The following is a 20182-nucleotide window of genomic DNA, read 5'->3' on the forward strand; positions in this document are numbered from 1 at the left end:
ACCAATCTTCATGTTAAATGTATTCATAACATAATAAATTTCCATTAACTAAGCATAGTTTGGTATGTGAGTATGTCTGTTATATTACAGCTAAATTAGAAGTAAAGCTTTCAAAGTAATATCATGCTTAAAAGAAAGAATTAAAAAGAAAATTGTAACCGCAACTTCGTATTTACTAGCTACCAGTATCGTGCCGTGGGAGGGGGTGCGAGAGGGACAACGGCATTGGGCACCGAAGTAAGGGGGCGCAAAATTCGGGAGGAAAAATAAAAGAAAAGAAGGAAAGGAAAAAAGAGGAAAAATGTTATTGATGTTAGTAAAATGCATGTGAACATATATAAAATGGAAGGAAAAAAGTAGTAAAAAGTGCTCAAAATCAAGGAAAAGCAGGATTTATTTTTGAAAATTTTCTTACGCTTTGCGCCATGGTGGCACTTTGCGACTAGTCTGTCGACGTCACTCATATGTACGAGTGCGCCGTCGTATACTCTCGCCTCAGATGCTGATTTTCCACGGGACGGCACTACTGGCCACTGATATTACATCAGTGTTAAATTGCAAATCGATTATTAATTCTATCAAGTAAAATTGTTTTCTTTTTTGTAGGTGATAATAGATTTCCGGAATATTTTCGGTCCTGAACTGAAATCAATTATAAGTGATCCAACACAAATAGATTCAGTTATGAAACGAGTTACAAAACTAGTAGTTCCAGTGGAACAAGTGGATTTTAATATTTTTGAACTGGATTTCGCTTCAAATTGGCAATCATTGCTGAAGTTAGTAAACAAAGAAATACGCTTTCTTGAAAACGAAGCCAAGCTTTACATTGATGAAGCATTTAAAAATCTGAGGTAAGGAGAACATTTTTGTTCGTCAAATATAAGAAATGAAAATATGTATGGAAAGATATAGTTATGGAAAATATGAAGTGTGCTCAAAGAGTATCGAACCTTTGATTGACAAAAAATACATTAATTGATTTGGGAATCCGTAATACTTATCTCCTTCAAAGTAGTCTTCTTGATAATGCACACACTTCTCCCAGCGCTCTCACCGTTGTTGGAAACACTTCTGGAACGCAGTTTTTTAATGGTGAGCAACCGTGCCGTCGCATTCCGCATGATGTCTTCTTCTAACTCAAATCGGGTCCCTCTTAGTGACATTTTCAACTTGAAAATAACCAAAAGTCACATGGAGCCATGTTGGGTGAGAGGGAGCCTGACGACATGTAGGAATGTTGTCTTTGGCGATGAAAGCCTGAATCAAATTTCGCGGACACTCTTCTCATGCCCAAATTCTCGTTCAGAATTGAATGTACAGATCCGATTGAATGGTTTTCGCTTGGGTATCACCAAGCTTTTGGCAAAATTTGATGCAATATCGCTGCTCAAGTTTTTCTGTCATTTTACAAAAAACTGAAATCCGACGACCGTTCACTACACGTCTTCACTCGTTGGCTGACTGCTATCGACTGCCTCTTTCTGCGGACGGGGGAAAATTCATGACTGCGCATGAGTGTCCCCTCTATATCTACACTGAAGAAAGTCTCCCGCGCTTCATTGGTTTACGCGGGAAAAAATAAGGTTCGATACTTTTTGAATACACCTCGTATGTGTATATTAATTATAATACGTTATAATTCTCTCGAAACCGAATGGTAGGGCAAGCACATTTGGAGTTCATGTCTTTAATTACTTAAAGAAATGATAGGATGCATATTAACTAGTCAAAAACATCAATATCATTGCTTCTAGCAGTGACAAATTGAGCTTCCTCTGCGTCTCTAGGCATGAACTTAAAGAACATCCTTAAAAAAAAAGTATTTGCAATACTTTTGTAGCATAATGGTGAACATATTGAAATAAAAAGTAAACATAAAAACCAATAATGAAAAATATATTACAAACAATTCACTTTCTATTAAATTCAGGTGCTATATCTAAAATAATATATTGAGAAATTATAGTCACCAGTCATAAATGCTTCTGTTTCACTTTGGTTGCTGGGAACTCATGTGTAAGTTCAAAGTTGATTTGTTCATGAGATGATTTTATATGACCCAGCTGTATGTAGTTGCAAGGAATAGTATTAAAACTAAGGAGAAAATTAAAAATGAGCTGTCTATTGTTCATCAAAACATCCAATCGATTAGAGATAAATGCCTATCACTAGAAGTTCTAATGAAGACTACTAGTGCAGATATTCTTTGCCTAACAGAGCACTAAATAACTAACTCAATAGCCTATGGAACCCGAAGGTTCAATGCCGCGTTCACTAAAGCTCTCCATTGACTTCTGTCCTTAGCCAACTGGATCTAGCTTCTATTTTGTGTTCCTTTTTCTGCAAGATTCATCTTAATATTATCCTCCCATCTGCGACTAGGTCTTCCTAATGGTCGTTTACCGATTGGATTTCTAGGTAAATCATTGAAAAGGTAGCTACTTTCTTCCATTCTGGCTACATGACCTGCCCATCTGAGCCTCCTAAACTTGATAGGGCTAACAATGTTTGGTAATCGGTATAAATTATGCAGTTCCTCGTTATGAAGTTTCCGCCATTCCTCATTCCTGTTCCTTCTGGGTCCGAATATTCTTCTCAGGATTTTATTCTCAGATACTTTCAGTCTGCGTTCTTTCCTCAGAGTATGCGACCGTGTTTCGCAACCATACATCACAACAGGTATGAATGTTTGCTTTTTTTTTTTTTTTTTTTAATTTTTACATATTATAGAAATCTTAATAATTTAATCTCATTTTATTGAAAATAATTAATATTAAAAACATTCTAAATGTTAATATTCAAATCTGAAAGATTATCAATCATGAGGTGTTCGGTGTATGGGCACAGGATTGTCCAATCATAGCAGGGGTCCGTGGTACAACCCACGTGGTCCGAGTGGAGAGCACTAACTTCGAGAGTGAGTGGTTGTTCTGGAAAGCACACTAAATGGCGTAGTGGTTAACGCATTGGTACAGCATGAAGGAGGTCCTGGGTTCGAGTCTCGGCCCAGTCAGTCACTTTTTCACTCTTTGTGTGTTATTACCCAAGGTTATTTTTGTTGGTAATCAGATTCATAAAACAGCCTGTGAATGTAGCTAATGTTGTAAGTTTATCTGAAATGATTTCTTTTAATGTAAGCATTTTGTAATTGTATGTTTTGATATTAACACATACACATTTCATCGGACAACGTGATGTAAGTAATGTTAAATTCTAAGTGATAACTTGATGCTCAATCTTAAAGAAGTATTGGTTAACTAAGATTTCTTCAGAGAAATGTCATACGTACGTGTAATGATTTCAACCGAAATTTTGGAAACCACAAATTGCAGTATAAGCACTTTTTGTTGTATAAATGCTTCAGTTTACTTCGTTCTAATCAGTTAAAAAGAAGTCAAAGAGGAGTCAGTGGCAGTCAGTACCACAGTGACACAAAAACCCAGTCAGTCAGAATTAGGCAGTAAAACCGAGTCAGTGAAAGTCAAAGAGCAACAAATGAAACAGTAATAGAGACAGTACATTCATAAGTTTCTCAGATAGACTGACTGAGAGTAGCTGTACTCTGCTTGTGGACTTCTTGAGTTTAAACTGTGTAGCATTGTGGTAAACGCATCGGCATGATACGCATAATACCTCGGTCCCAGTTTGAGTCTCGGTCCACCTACGGAGATCTAGTGTAAAAAATCCGGTTGTTACCTGCTTTCTATAATATGTAAAGAAACAAAGTAATTAACACGGATTCTTAATAAAAAAAATAGCTTTACAAAAGCAGAGTTATTATGGTGTATTCAAAGTGTAATGACATACATTGATGCTCACTGCTGCTAAAGATGTCAAAGTATTCAAACTTATGTTCCCAGTCAGTGAGATTGCCAGGAAAATGTAGCTTCAACATAACAAAACAACATACACTTTCGTTTATGGGTTAGTATCACTATACTTTAGCAGTGAACTAATTCAGTTGTTGATGGAGACATAAATGTGCAATTCTGGAGTACCGTGAAAGGACAAGTACACGCTTTCTCCGTTAAACTTAAAGAAGACCATTCAACTCGCAGTGGATGGTCCCAGTGTAAACGTTATGTGTCTGTTTACCTTAAAGCCAAATATCAAGACGTCTAAACTTAATATAGTAAGTTGTGGGTTACTTATTTTGCATGGAGGATGTAAGGCTGCAATAAAGCAACGAACTGGAGAATCGGTGAATTTCTAAGAGCTCTTCATAAGTTAAGGGTGTTTCATCACGCCTTTCCGGGTGCATCTATAGTCTCAGAAAATTTTCCAGTAAGTTTTGTTCTATATTTGCTTGAAAATAGTAGTGTTGCTCAGCATTGACATCCCTATTTTGTGTTGTATATCCAAGGTGTTAGGAAGGATCAGAAAGTTCCTGCTCTTTCAGCTGTCAGTTTGTGTCAGGTACGTTGGAAGAAAATAAAATGCTTATTCCTAAACTTAATATTTTGTAAAGCACTTGCTTCAGAAACAAAGTTTTTTCTTACTGAATTTCAAACTGACGCTTCTCTCAGTCCATTCCTTTACCTAGGTACAATAAAGTAAAATCGCTCAAACCGTCCTCGGGCGGCTTCAAAGGAAGCGGAACACCATTGAATAAAACCACATGTTTCTTTGTTACATGAGAGGGATAATTCAATAAGTCCTTCCAGTTGAGTGTGGCCTTCCAGTTGACCTGCTGAAAAATAAAGCGATGTTGCAATTTTTACCTTCTTCCTTACTGATTCCTCAGTAGTCTTTGCAGAAAGACAGTGCGTGTGAGCTTTTTGCTGTTCAAGTTCTATTATGAATATCTAGTTTTTCCGTTACTTTTGTTTTCGTTGCATCCTCCTCCTTCCGTCTCCCTTAGCTTGAAGGGCATAGTTGTGGAACGTTAAACTGAAATATTTAATTTAATTTCAATTCAGTTTGCATATGTTGTAATGAAAAAAAGAAATCAATCATTAGTTTCATGATGTGTTTATTTTACTCTTAAATATAGCATATTGTTAATATCGTACAACTTCCACAATGATAACGCTTGTACGAACCAAACATGTTCGCCCCCTACGTACAGGCACTAGTGCTGCAAAATCCAATGAGAAAACAGTGCAATCTTTCGTTGCCACCCTCAGAAGTCCGTCCTTGAACCGCCCCTGTCCATACTATTATATTGAATTCCTTTAATGATTACTGTATAATAATAATAACAATAATACTAATACTAATAATAATAATAATAATAATAATAATAATAATAATAATAATAATAATAATAATAATAATAATAATAATAATATTACATAATGTATCCATCGATAATATAAGTTTAGCGATGGCAACAACATATCACCTCGACACTAAACACGTGGTGTTTATGGCTTATTTGGAGTGTTATTTATGAGGGCGGTTAGGGTAAATTTTTCTGCTTTAGTACAAAGGAAACCGTTGGGGACCAATAAAACGTCTCAACTATACTTTATCGGATCTGAAGCTTTGTAAAACTAGAAGCTTTTAGTTCTTCGAGTTCATGTATACGAATCGATGTGGAAAATGAAGAAAATCGTCTTCCTGAGAAAAACTAAATACTAATAATGTTCATATGTTGAGGTTCTATAACATATGAACATGATTAGCTTTTAGGTTTTCACAGGAAGATGTAAGGAAGTTCAGAGTTTTGTTCGAATCCAAATTGTAAAACAGTTATGAGTCAGTATTCTGCAACTGGTATTGGATGACTTTTGGCTAAATAATTTGGGTACTTCAGAATGCAGCGATTCAAGAGATGTTAAAATGGTCTTGATTTGTTTCGTGGAAATTTAAATCTAGCAAGATGATCCTCAATCAATGTGCAATATGGAGCAGATAATTTAAAAGGACAAACTTCAGTAACATGTGGACTTGTGTACAGTACAGTACCTTGTTTTGGTAACCTTGAAAAGCTATCCGTAAGGAAATTATTAATGCAGGAAATGCTCATACTAATTTTGCAGAAGCAACAAATCAACGAGGAGAGGAATTAAAAAAAAAAAAGGAACAGAAAAATAAAGACAAGTCTGAACGAGCTTGAAGCTGAGAAGACTAAAATAATGGAAGATATGCGCGATATTGGTGATGAAACAAAGCGTTTGGAGAAGAGAAAGAATTACATAACATTATCGATATTTATTTAAAGATATGTCGTTAATATAGAACAGACAGTTTGTTGTAGATACATCCAGCCCTTTTCGTCGAGTGTCTCACTGTGGCCTTTTCCTTTCATATGTGACGAAACTTTCAGATTATGTACGTCCGTTCACGTTACAGATTAAAGATTCAGAGATGTTAATTCATTGCTTTGTGCAGGAATTTCTATTACGTAAGTGTTCTGTAATTTCGTAGTAAAATACGTTGTAGTTGATTTTATATTGTTCATTGTTCTAGTTGTTTAGAGGTAAAATATATTATTTATTTATCATCGTTACCATGTTTTCTTGGTCTTGTTTTTCCATAAATATGGGAAAGTATGATTGGTTAATTACACATCAGGAGAAACTTCAAACTTTGTTGAGCAAAACTGGGAAAAAGGGAATCCTCTCTCTAAGTTCTGTCGCTACCCTTATCAATATTTCTAATACTTCATCTATTTCCTACCTACTATTTCTAACATTGTAGGTGAGTGTTAGCAACTTTTCTTTCTGTTATGCAGAATTATTATTATTAACAAAGAGAGAGAGAGAGAGAGGTGTTTTCAACAGATAATGTGACTTATTTCATCATCAATGGCATTTCTTTTATTGTTTCGTAAATAAGACTATTTTCTGTGCTATGCGTTAAATGTATTATATTGCCTTGTACCCTATTTATTAGTATTATTTGTTTTGTGGGTTTGTTGTAAGTGGATAAGCTTCAACGGTATTACATATATAATTATATGGAGGGAAATCAGAACTATTTGACAATTCATTTGTCTTTTCTAGATCCTCTGAAGAAGCTTTGGAAATGATGATGAAACTTAAAAACATAGAAACAAGAGAAGTGATACAGAAACAGCTGATGGAAAAGTTTGATTTGATCCTTTTGCAATATATGAAGGAGGTAGAAAATATAGGTGTCACATTCAGGGTAAGGTTATTTTTCTAAATTCTTACAACAATAGACACGTTTGAATTTAGCTTTGTGGTTGTATCTTGCATTGATACAGAAAACAGAATACGATGTGAATAGAAAAATAATGATAGTTGCAATACTGTGCACGAACCAACAACGCTTCTGTTTCCATCTTCACACGGCAGTTAAGCTAAATCTTCCCGTTGGCTCAGTACAAGTTGGATCCTATTCCAGTTACTACATAATTTTGAGAGCGTCTGAAGTGAAGTTGCGTTTGTGAGATGCGTTAAGAAAATGGACGGGAAAAAATTGAGCAATTTTGCTACCAAATTTTATGTAAAGCCTGGTGAATCCATTGCTGTGAATTATGAAAAGTTACAATAGAATTATGGAGAACATTGCCGGAGTGTCTACTAGTCTGGAAAACATGAATAACCTGGAAAAGTCGGGGAATTTTATAATTTCTGAAAAAGTCAGGGAAAACTCAGGGAATTTTCTGTATGTACTGGAAATTTTTGGTAAAGTTAGGTTTATTTCATTGCTTTTACATTTTATCTGCAGACTGTTTGGAAAACAACTTTTCGCCACAACAGAAGTCATGATACAATGAAGGACTTCTGAAAGGAGTTGGCAACCCTTGCGTCTGAAGCTTGTGCTTTCTGATCTCCACGTTAAAAATAATCCTCATATCTAGGGATGTAGCTAGGCTATTTCAACCGATGATCCCCAATAAAGTCCTAAATAACATTTGTTCTGATCTTGTTGATTTTAATGTTGCGATAAGTTAGAGCCTAACTATGTATGGTTAACTCTATAATATAATGTGTACCTATTTAAAACTCCTATTCCATTTCCTCCATGTTCTATTTTCAGTGCAACAAACACCGTGTGCGTGGCCTTTCTCTCGGTTCTCCCGTTTCCTCCCACTCTCTTCATTCCACCATTTCATTCATTTCTCATTATCGCCGTTTCCTTTAGCCTAGCCGGCATAATCGTGGGACGTAAAACTTAAAGATTTCATTTCATTTTGAGTGCAGTTTTGCGTTCCACGTGTCTTGTGATGTTTATTATTATTTTGCAGGTAATTTCTGTGAATATTTTTGGTATGCTTGTAACTTTTTAATAAGATTTTTTTTTTTTTTTTTTTTTTTGTAGCAAGTACTCATATTTTTATAGAAAACGTGAATGTAGTAGACAGAGCTCAGTGATTATTACCACACTTAAAGAAGTGTCGATTCAGTTTCAGGTAGATTCAGTTTCAGGTAATAATCGAGAACCATCTTGTGACAGCTTTAAAATTATTAAATCATGTCTGAAAGATTCTTTGCTTGGAGCTAAATTAACTTTCTTCCAAACCGTTGCTGCAGACATTCAACCTTTCTTTCCAAATTTCAGTCAGACTCACCAATGCTTCCTTTTCTTTATGGTGAAATACTTAAACTTCTAAAGTACCTTATGATTAGATTTGTTAAAAAATCCATTGTGATTGAAACAACAAGTTCTAAAGACCTGATGAAAGTTTGCCTAGAAGATGGTAGTAAGGATCCGTGTTCGCGTAAGCAGGTTGATGTCGGATTTGCGACACGTACAGCATTAAAATCAGAGAAGTTATCTGAGCTGGATATCCTTCGTTTCCGGAGGGATTGTTTGCATATCGTAACAGGTTTTTAAAGAATATTCTGTGCAAATTACCATTGAAATACACTTACTTATGGTGCTGCATGCCTCTTTCCCGATTCAGATTTAAACAAGGGACTTGGGAAGGAACAAATAACCATAGCATTGGAAGTGCTTGTAGAGAATCATCATTTGTCTGGCCCTGCTGCTGATGAAGTAAAACGACTCTACAGTGTAATTTGTACTCAAGATTCAGTTATCACAAGAATGAAGAATTTTGACGTGACTAAGGATCGTTTAGATCACTTGTGATTCTAGGATCATTTAAACCACTTGCGGCTCGTTATTGTTGACAACACTAACACCAACAACAACGTTTCAGCGTTCGTTAAGAAACTTTTAGTGTTATCACACGGGAACGCTTCATTTAAACGCTATTTCTCATTAAATAAGGAGTTTCTTGTGGATAATCTACACGAAGAGTCTTTAGTTTCGCAGAGAATAATACATGACGCTGTCACGTTCCATGGAGAGGTTCAAGCCAATCTCAAAACAATTAATTTATCTAGTAAGAAATGCAGATGCCAAATGGAAAGAGGTTCTCAGGAGAAAGCAAACAACAACTGAGGCAGAGAAAAATCGTTCGAAAGAAAGAAAGAGAGCAGTTGCAGAGTTGGAAGAACTGAAGAAAAAGAAGGAAAAATCATTGAGAAGGCAGCAAAAGAAATGAAAGAAGTTGATGAGCACATGAAAAATCTTAAGGCTGCAGACTACTAAATATTTTTGAAAAACTAATAATTTTTCTTTTGCCCGTTTCTCGTAAGTGGAAAGAGGTAATAAAATGTAACTTACCACAATAATAGATAATGTTATTCTACACCTGAAAATACAAATCAGAAGAATTTTCAGTGTTGCCATCCATAGAAATTACAGTGTGACCAGAATTTGAATTACTCAAAAATCTAGGTAAAGGCAGCGACTAGAAAAATAAATTCAACGGTAATTGATGACTTATCATGCTGTCTATCCTTCTTGTTTACTACTTTTTAAATAATGTTTCTATTTATTTTGTAATGACTTATTTATTTTGTAAGAATTTATGTAAGGTTTATAAAATAAATAGAAATATTATTTAAAAAGTAGTAAACAAGAAGGATAGACAGCATGATAAGTCATCAATTACCGTTGAGTTTATTTTTCTAGACGGTGCCTTTACCTAGATTTTTGAGTAATTCAAATTCTGGTCACACTGTTATTTCTATGGATGGCAACACTGAAAATTCTTTCGATCCGTATTTTCGGGTGTAAAATAACATTATCTATTATTGTGGTAAGTTACATTTTATTACCTCTTTCCACTTACGAAAAACGGGCAAAAGAAAAATTATTAGTTTTTCAAAAATATTCAGTAGTCTGCCCCCTTAAGAGAAAATCCAGTAACGTGATCATAATTGGAAATCTCGTGTAGATTTTAGTATTCTAAATTTTAAAAATATTCTGTATTTAGTATTTTACATAGAAATACTAAATATAGAATACTTTTATAATCTAGAATACTAAAATCCATAATGTTCGTTAGTATTTGTATCTCGCAACGACATTCTTCGTAGTATCCATATATCTGTGTGTATTGTCGTGTATGTATTAGCCCTACTTCATGTCCTGGAATAATAAAAGATCTAATAGAAGTTAATCACTTTAATAGTCCTGTTTATGTAACTGAGTGTACCTCACAAGAACGTGGTATGAAATGTAAAATCTTTATACGCATTTTTATGAATTATTATAAGACGAAAAGTATAGACTAACCTGGGTGCACAAGTGCTTCCTTTCGGAGTTATAGGCTGCCGAAAACTTGGAAAAATGAACTTTAAAGGTCCATAGTTCCAAAACTATGGGACCTACCGTAGTCGGGTCAAGACTTCACTTAGGAACTAGTGTGTGCCCTATCCAAAAATCCATGTTTCAAAATCCTAAGGTACTCACGCAACAAGTTTTATAGACGGAGTTTGGCTACGGGCATATAATTTGAAGTACTCACCAACTACTTCTATAAAAATTGTTGCGTGAGTACCTTAGGATTCTGAAACATGGATTTTTGGATAGGGCACATACTAGTTCCTAAGTGAAGTCTTGACCCGACTACGATAGGTTCCATAGTTTTGGAACTACGGACCTTTAAAGTTTATTTTTTCATGTTTTCGGCAGCCTATAACTCCGAAAGGAAGCACTTGTGCATCCAGGTTGGTCTAAACTTTTCGTCTTATCTTGATGTCAGGAATCACCTCCCAAACGTTGTTGGTTGTTTTGAAACACCTTTTATGTATATATATATATATATATATATATATATATATTAGTTGTATTGAAACAAGGAGCGGAGAGAAGGAGATATAAGAGGAGTGGGAGGCCATCAAAAATACATTGTATTTAACAATTTGTTCTTGCCAGGAATAAATAGGTACTTATTTAAGCGTTGTTCATATTTTTATAACAGCTGTCGCAACCAAGAGAACAGATATTATAAAACTACAAGTGTTTAGAGAATAAAAGTTACTTAATTTCACTACAATATAGCTGGAAAATTTTCTGATTTACTCTGGAAAACCTGGAAAAGTCAGGGAATTTTATTTGTGTAAAATGGTAGACACCATGATTTCCTATCCAAGACACAATTGTTCGGATGGAATAAGTCCTTTTTAGAAGGCGTGGAACAAGTGGAAGATAAACCTCGTGTGGGGAGAGCTTGAATCTGAAAAACGGATGACAATGTGAATAGAGTGAAGATCGTCGATGGGCGCTTAGAATAATCAGTTGTGAGTTAAATTCGAACGTGTTTAGCATCTATCAAATTTTAACATACTATAGATATGGACATAAGAAAAGTGTGCGCTAAGATGTTTCCAAAGAACCTTACGACTAAGCAGAAGGCCAGTCGGAAGGATGTGTTTTGATTTTCTGGACCGCCTTGAGAGGGAGCTAGAGTTCTTCAGTTTCGTTATCATAGGTGATGAATCAAGAATGTTAAGTACGATTCCGATAAAACTCCAAAGTCTAGAGTGGCACAGTGCAAACTCTCCCCGTCCCAAGAAACTGAGAATGAAAAAAAATTTTTTTTTTTTGGATAATCGGCGGTCGTTCACAAGAAATTTGTTCACCTGGGCAAACTTTCAATCGAACTTTTTATCCGGAAGTTCTTGAAAGATTCTGCAAGAGGGTGGCACATGTTCGACCAGATATGCCACACAATTGAATACTGCACCTTGAAACAGCAGTCTGTATCAATGAATATTTGGCAGTTATAAGCATTCCTGTGGTCCTTCAGACCCCCTACTTGCCAGGTCTCTGTCCGGTTGACTTGTTTCTATTTCCTTTACTCAAAAGTTACTTGAAAGGGCGCTGTTTTGGTACTTTGGATAATATCCACAAGATCGTAAACGACGAGCTGAAAGGTATGTCAGCATAAGTCTTCCAGCACTTTACGAAGAATGAAAACAACGCCTTTATCGCTGGTGTAGCTGCTCAAGAGAACTATTGTGAAGGAGATAACCTTCATCTGTAAAAGTAATAAAATTCATCGTTAACAGAAAATCAGTGTCATTACTTTTCTAACACACCTCGTATATAATTATATTGTGTGTATTTATATGGTTTCTTTAAAGCTTGAAATGTATAGCAGTTTTTGCGTGACTTGATCAAACTTTTGTGCCCCTGGGTGTCTAGCTCAGGAGCCATGGCCCAGGCGTACCTAGGATCACCCCCTTAAATTTCTGGAGGGGGTGCATAGAACCACTTCTTAAATTTTGAAATTGCCAAATCCAAAATTTTGATAGGGTAGTATAGTAAGTACTATGGTATGTACCTGTATAAGTTTGGGTGGTCCGGCTAATTCCTTTTAGGTCTAAAATGCCCAAAATTAAAAAAATTGGAGTTTTTTTTATCTATTCTATTCCCTTTGTTGAGTGTTTATCATGTTACATGTTTGTATAATTTAGTATAGGGTTCCTCCTATTTAATAGGACATGGGTACATTAAAACATACCCTCTTAAATTTTGGGAGGAATACGTTGGCTCACACCTTAAATTCGGAAATTGTCAGAAAACAAAATTTGGTAAATGTTCTCTAGGACTCGGATATATATATCTGTAAATTTGGTTAGTCCTGCTTGCTCCCTTTTGTGGTTAAAAAATTGTCAAAAATTTAAGATTTGGATTTTTTTGACCTATTATGTCCTGTTTGATGAGGCTTTATTGTATTATATGTTTTTAAGTGAGTACAGGGTCAATTCTATTTAATACGGCATGGATACATTAGTGCTTTCCTTTTAAAATTTGGGAGGGGTACATTGATCCATCTTTTAATTTTGAGAATTATCAAATTATATATATTGGCAAATGTTCTCTACGACTTGAATATATATTTCTGTAAATTTGGTTGGTCCTACTTGTTTCGTTCCGTGGGTACAAAATTGTCAAAACTATATTGTAGAAAGTAATACTTTATATTCGGCGGGAATTTTAAATTTTGGCAGGTAAAATGAATTAGCATGAGATGGGAATTTTGAGTGGTGTGCTTAATGTTTACTAAGCTAGATTAATGTATGATCATGTGGATGAATACAGGATCTCATTATCTTTCATTGGACATAATTACATTGTTGCTTGAATGCTGAATATTGCATATTCTTTGAATTTTCTTCAAAATCAGCATTTCATATAGTTAAATACCAGGATTTCTCTCATTCTTATAAAGGTTTCTGTTGCTTCCTAGAAATTTAAAAATAAGAGAAACAAACTTTGTCCTAGTCAATGTGATACATAAAAAGAACGCTACCGCAAGGAATGTGAGGGAGTTGAGTTGATTTTAGTTTAGCGTCCCTTTCAGCAGCGAGGCTATATGAGACGTGGACCTACTGATTAACGTGGAATCCGAACCACATGAGCTCCCGCCGGGAATCGAACCCGGGTCTCCCACGCCAAAGGAATGTGAGGGAGTAGTTCGGCTAATGGTTTGGTGGATGAGAGTATAAAGGTAAAAATGTTCCAATCGATATGTTATTTACGAATATATTAAAAATAAATGTGTTGTAGATTAAAAACATAATTATCAACTGTAAGCTTGAGAAAAATTCCTCGTTATCATGTGGAATTGCAAATAGCGATTCCTTGTGCCGAGCCACCAATGTACAAGATTAAAATATAGTTATTTTGCCTATAAATTTATCTACTCATTCGAAAGTGCCCAAACCTCTGGTGCTAGGGGTCTCGGGTTCAAACCCTGCTCCCACCAAGTGAACTTTGTGGTGGACAAACACCGTGTGCGTGGGTTTTCTCGGGGTTCTCCCGTTTCCTCCCACTTTCTTTATTCCACCATTTCATTCATTACTCATTATCACCGTCTTCTTTAGCCTAACCGGCATAACCGTGGGACGTAAAACTCAAAATTTCATTTAATTTCATTTTCGAAAGTGCCCAACAATTTATTTCTTCATATTGTTGCCTGTAAAGTTCTATAAATATTTCGACTGTTGTGTAAAGTGGTAAAATGCCATAAAAATTAATTTATTAGATACACATAGAACGAATTTCATGCTTCTTTCCTTAGATTTGGAAGTTCTCTACAAACTACAATCAACCAGGCAATGACATACACAGAATTTTATCAAGGGGAGGGAACCGGTTCAAGCAGTGAGACTTATATTCTTTCAGGACAAGCGTGATTTTTGTACACAGTCACACATACACACACACACACACACACATATGTCCAACCGTGACAACGGAGAAACCAAAATAGGGAGAAAAACGAAACTTTGCTCGAAGCAACTATAAGGAGGGGGACATCTTAGCACGTACTAAACAGAAACACCCAACAAACAGTGTTGCCAACGCAAAATAAAGTTATGGCATTTCAAATGGCACTACGTCAGATTATTACATACAGTAGAGCGTCGATTATCCGAACGTCGGTTAACCGAACGACCGCTTAACCGAACTGTGTACTCGCTCGCACCTGTTACTCTCCCACCCTACCGTCCATCATCCCCCTCACTCCCAAACCAAGTTTCCCACAGTAGTCGCCGCACTGAGCCACCGCTGGCGGAACATTGCTTCTAATGGGGCCTTCATAAGGCGCTGCTGACCGGCCAAGCCGCCAGTCGCTGTGTTTCAACAATCAGTACACTTCTGTCGGTTTGGCACTGGCTGTAGAAGTACAGTACAGTACAGTACAGTTCGATTATCCGAACAAACCAGTTTTCCGAACACCCATGGCCCTTCAATTACTTCGGATAATCGACGCTGTACTGTATTTCAAATCAACATGTCAAACGAAAACTCAAAACACCACATTTATTATTCAGTGTTGCAAACTAAGGATATTATAGTATCACAAACATCCAAAGTTTAGAAGCTTCTATCACACATGCAGCACAACTGAGATGGACAGGATAACGCACATCGAAAGAACCTTAGCGTAGGATAACATGGTCGTGGTATAACTTGTTTCGAATGAATAGGAACGATGTTACAAGATTTTCAAAGTTCATTTTTTTTTCGAAAAGTTTTATTTTGAAAACATGCTTATATAAGTATCATATCTAGTTACTTGTATCGTTTGCAATTGGCAAACAAATCATTTTACCGTTTACAGCGCTTTGATATCTCAATCCGTTACGGAGATATGAAAAGCATTGCTGAAGTTTCCAACACTACTTAAAATCAAGTAATTACGAGAACTTGCTGTAATTACAGCTACTAAAAAGCTATTGATGTAATGCTATAAAAGAGAAAGAAAACAACAGTCATTTTAAAAATTTTCCACAAATACTCCATTTTCAGCAGTATTTTTTTATTTTTCCATGGTATCTTTCTCAAGGAGGAGGGGGTTAAATCCGAACCTCCCACTGCAGCCAGGTATCTTCCTAGATTATTTGAACACTACGTACAGTGTTATTTGTATGTGTTTTTGTATGTCATCGGGTTTGATTTTAGTTTCTATGTTACTGCCTGTTTTTTAAAATTATAAGCCTGTTTAATGTCTATTCTGCATGTTTTTAGTGTGTAAACGTTCGGTTTCTAATGATCATAATTCATAGACAGTATAACAGAGGACAAGACGAAGACCGATACGTTTCGAGACGAATTCATGAAAAGTTATCTGCATTTTGTGGCAAGTGACTTATTATTGATGGCGGAATTCTTATTATAATCATGATAATTATTTTTTATCAAAGTGTTTTTTTTTTTTTTTTTTTTTTTAAAATAATTATTTACAGAAATGTAGAAGGAAGCCGCCCATGCTAAGAAACCATCCTCCTGTTGCTGGCTCTATATACTGGGAGAGGGCATTATTTATGAAAATGAAAGAACCAATACTTGCCTTCCAACAAGTGAAAGAAATTTGCGAGTCGCCTCTGAAGGAAGAGGTAAGCATTTTTTTTAAAATTATATATATTCTTATGTATATGTAAAAATTACATTATTTTATAAATTTAAGATTAAGGTATAAAGATCAACTAAAAGTAATGCCTACTCTGCTGAAAAAAAAAAAAAAAAAACCGCGAAAAAGAAAGAATTGGAAAGTCTGTGTGAAATAGGTACATAAGTTGGATTCATATGAAGCTGTTGTTCATTGCATTTTATACGTTTTTACCACCGTTCACGTAGTTATGAAGTCCGTTCTGGAGATTGTTTTTGACCCATGTGTTTACTAGGATATGAATGTGACTTGGAAATACTGTCTATTTTTATCTTTCTTCAAACTAATAGAAGTCAAATAGGGATAATTGAGGATTGCAAGGAGATTAGGGCATTACGGACCTTCTCAATCTGGAAGTGCCTGTGACGTTCCCATTGGCATTATCATAGTGCAGAACAACACTGTCCCAGAAGAATGTGCTTTTTTCTCTTTCTTTTTCTTTTCTTTTTTTCCCCTCGAATAGTTTTCCTCAGCTTCCTTTGAAGTCTATAAATAGCGAGCAATGTTCATCATTATACCGGAAATATGTACAATTGACACCTTTCTATTCCAGGACATCGGCACCATCACCTTTTGCGTATCACGTGGTACTCACCTGTTTGTGTTCTGGTGAAAGCAGATGCTATATTTCTTTCACGTAGCTTGGTTTCTGAGTCATAGAAGAAAATCCCGGTTTTATTTCCTGAAAAAGACGTCCCTCTACTTCAAAATATTTCAATTAATTTTTAGCACACATCCATCCTTTGTTTACATTGTTCCTCGGCATTCATTTTGCACACATTCTACTATATCCCAATTCATGAACTAATGTTTCGGTAGCATTATGTCTAAAATCAATCATATAATACCTTTATTCCTGTGTGACTACACAATGATTCTCTCTAATCACAGCACGCACTCTTTCTCGGTTTTCATTCGTCATTGCGGTTGCGGGTCTGCCACTTCAATGTTTATTGGCATCGAGATTTCCCACTCCCGGGACTCCTTCACCCACTTTCTTTTTCTCTGCTGTTCATGGTGTTACTTTAATTATCTGCAAATAAATAAGGTTCGCATCAGTAACAATATCATATTACGTGTATGGAAGTTTCATTGAAATCTGATAGAAATGTGAGGAGGTAGATAAAAGCATTGATTTTGGAATGACCCTTATATACACAAATCAAAAGTATATAATTGTTATGAACAAAAATACTGAAGGAACTAAATCGAAACACTTCCTACATGTCTTTGATCAAAATTCAGAAGGAAATGGGAAAGAGTTTATTTCAGCAATAAATATTAAGATTAGTATATAAAATAACTTGAAGTAAAAATTACGAAGATTTATTGAATCTTAAACTTGGAAAATTATAGTCAACAATCATTTTTTTCTTGTGCAAGAAAAATATTTTAAACTTGTAACTTCCAATATTCGATTAGTTCTTTCATTTTGAAAACTGTATATCAGGAGATATATTATACATTTTTGCTTTAATCGATTCATGGAATATTCAGAGTGACCTTAGAATATCCAGAGAAACGTCCAATTTCCAAATCGTTCCATACACAATGACTGAAGAATAAAATTGATCTAGTTTAATTACATTTAGTACAAGATTATGGCACAAAAGCATGATGAAAATACTAAACTCACAACAAAATGTGCTTATTTGTCAGCATTTTCTATTTGGACGTCTTCATTTTTTCTTTAATTTCCATTGACTTTAATGTTCATGTTTCGTGATTTTTTTTTACTGTTCCATTTATTTTAGGATTTTTTTTTTTTTAAATGTAGAAGCTACGTAGTTCGTTCTACACTTGAGCTGAATTTCAGCCATCTCTCTCGTTTGGTTTTTGAGATAAGTGGACGAATTATTTGTTTTTGATTGATTTTCCATTGACATTAATGTTAATGTTTCGTGGTTTTTGACTATGTTCCATCCATTTTAGAACAATCTGCTTTTAGATTATAGAATCTACATAGTTTCCTCTACATTTAAGCTGAATTCCAGCCATCTCCCCCAAAATCTTTCATATCATTGCAACTGGATAGACCCTTTTGCACTATTTGCAAAATCGTTCTGCAACTTATTGTAGTGTGATCTCTTTCAATTAAGGAAAATACTTGTTCATAAACTGTTTGATAAACGTAGACGATCGGAATTTTTGAATAATTCTCTCATATATTGAAGAAAATGACTGATATACTCTAATTTCACTGTTCATGTTCTCTAAGCTTAACAAATTTTATTAGTAATATAGCATGGGAAATTCAAAAGCAAAATGGGAATTTCTGCCCCTCGAGATGGGATTTTATAACATTCCAGGTTGGCATCACTGACTGCGCAGAGATAAAAAATTAATGTCAGCATGGGATTGTTCAAATTACTCATTATTTTTTGTTACCTTTTTAATATCTTGTATTGTAATTTGAAGAAAATTTTCACACTTGCTTTTCGAAAACAATTTATGTATATTTTAGAAATTGGGTCAAGCTTTTATCTCCATTCAAAGTTTATTAAATTGGTTTGGTGTTTTCTTGTTTTTCGTTGATTCTTTATTGAATTTTCGATTATTCCTATAATAAATTACAAGTTTAATATACGCATAAATCCTTTATCAATACAGCGACATTAACGTATTTGTTGTTTACACTGAACTATTGTGCCATTTTTTCAAAGAACTTCATAGACTCGAGATATAAATGAAAGGTATTTATGGCCATGTTAAATAGAAGCTCCATCCATACTAATCCATACTAATCGTACTGAGTCGTGCTGCTTCTTAAGGGTAGTTTTTTTTTTTTTTTTTTTTTTATTTTTATTTTTACTGTGCAGTTTTCTGAAATTTTTGGTTACACCTTGTGTTTTATCTATTCACTTTTTAAATCTCGAAGTACGTCACGCTACAATAAGTTGCAGAACGATTTTGTAATTAGTACAAAACGGCCTGTCTGGTTGCAATGATGTGAACAGATTTTTGGGGGGATATAGCTGGAATTTAGCTTATATGTAGAAGAGACTATGCAGATTCTGTATTACTAAAGCAAATTGTCCTAAAATGGATGGAACATAATCAAAAAGTACGAAATATTAACATTAATGTCAATGGAAAATCAGTGAAAGACAATTAATTCCTCCACTTATCTCAAAAACCAAAAGGGGGAGATGGCTGAAATTCAGCTTAAGTGTAGAACGAACTATGTAAATTCTACATTCAAAAAACGAAATTGTCATAAAATGAATGGAACATAGTAAAAAATCACGAAACATGAACATTAAAGTCAATGGAAATGAATGAAGAAATGGAGTCGTCCAAATATTTCTAATAAGGAGATGGATAATTGAAATATTATTGCAAAAGACATAATGAAGAGCTTAAAAACGGTGTATAGCACGGAAGGTAAATATGGATAGAACACTGTCAAAAGCCAAGTTGTTTGAGTCAAATCAACAATAATGAAAGTATATGCATCTTCTGCGTATTACCCAGGGCCCCACGCGGAGGTTACGTGCTTGAAATATCTCACATCTGGATTTGGAATCTCCAGACTCGATTTAGCACGCAACATGACCTTTGACTTGATCACGTGTTACAGCCTGGTCCTTACGGCAAACCGGATAGGCCATTTTGTTTCTTTATCTTGTCACATGATACCACGTATAACAATAAGTATTATCTCACTTTTATCTACAACATCTTAAGTTGAGGGATCCAATCAGTAGAGTAAAAGAACAAAGAAATTATGTTATAAGAAATGCCGTATCAGACGAAGTGACAGGAACAGATTCCACGCCGTGTGTTCTTGCACCTTCGTTTAATAACAAAGCCTTCAATATTGCACATTCTGTTAGGGCTCTTGAAAATTAATTTTATTAGTGAATTAAAATTAACTTTGTACACTTAAGACCATAATTTATAACAAATACAAACTTTTTATATATAGTCCTAATTTCCTTTATTTAGTTATTGTTAGATTATCTGGTGCTTTCTATTTTTAAGAAATGCTTCAGTATTAGA

General features: G+C 35.0%; 1 protein-coding gene across 5 annotated transcripts in view; it reads left to right on the forward strand.

Annotated features, from left to right (window-relative positions):
- The window catches only part of Dhc98D (Dynein heavy chain at 89D), a 608487-nt gene that overhangs the window by 95004 nt on the left and 493301 nt on the right, over window positions 1-20182 (forward strand). For all 5 annotated transcript variants that reach the window (XM_081742517.1, XM_081742516.1, XM_081742518.1 and 2 more), the window contains exons 12-14: window positions 607-854; window positions 6954-7098; window positions 15978-16127. In XM_081742517.1, coding sequence (XP_081598643.1) covers window positions 607-854; window positions 6954-7098; window positions 15978-16127 — 543 coding nt within the window. The remainder of the gene's footprint in view (window positions 1-606; window positions 855-6953; window positions 7099-15977; window positions 16128-20182) is intronic.

The sequence above is a fragment of the Thermobia domestica genome, chromosome 16, assembly GCF_964235325.1.
Source record: "Thermobia domestica chromosome 16, izTheDome1.hap1.1, whole genome shotgun sequence".
NCBI classification, from domain to species: domain Eukaryota; kingdom Metazoa; phylum Arthropoda; class Insecta; order Zygentoma; family Lepismatidae; genus Thermobia; species Thermobia domestica.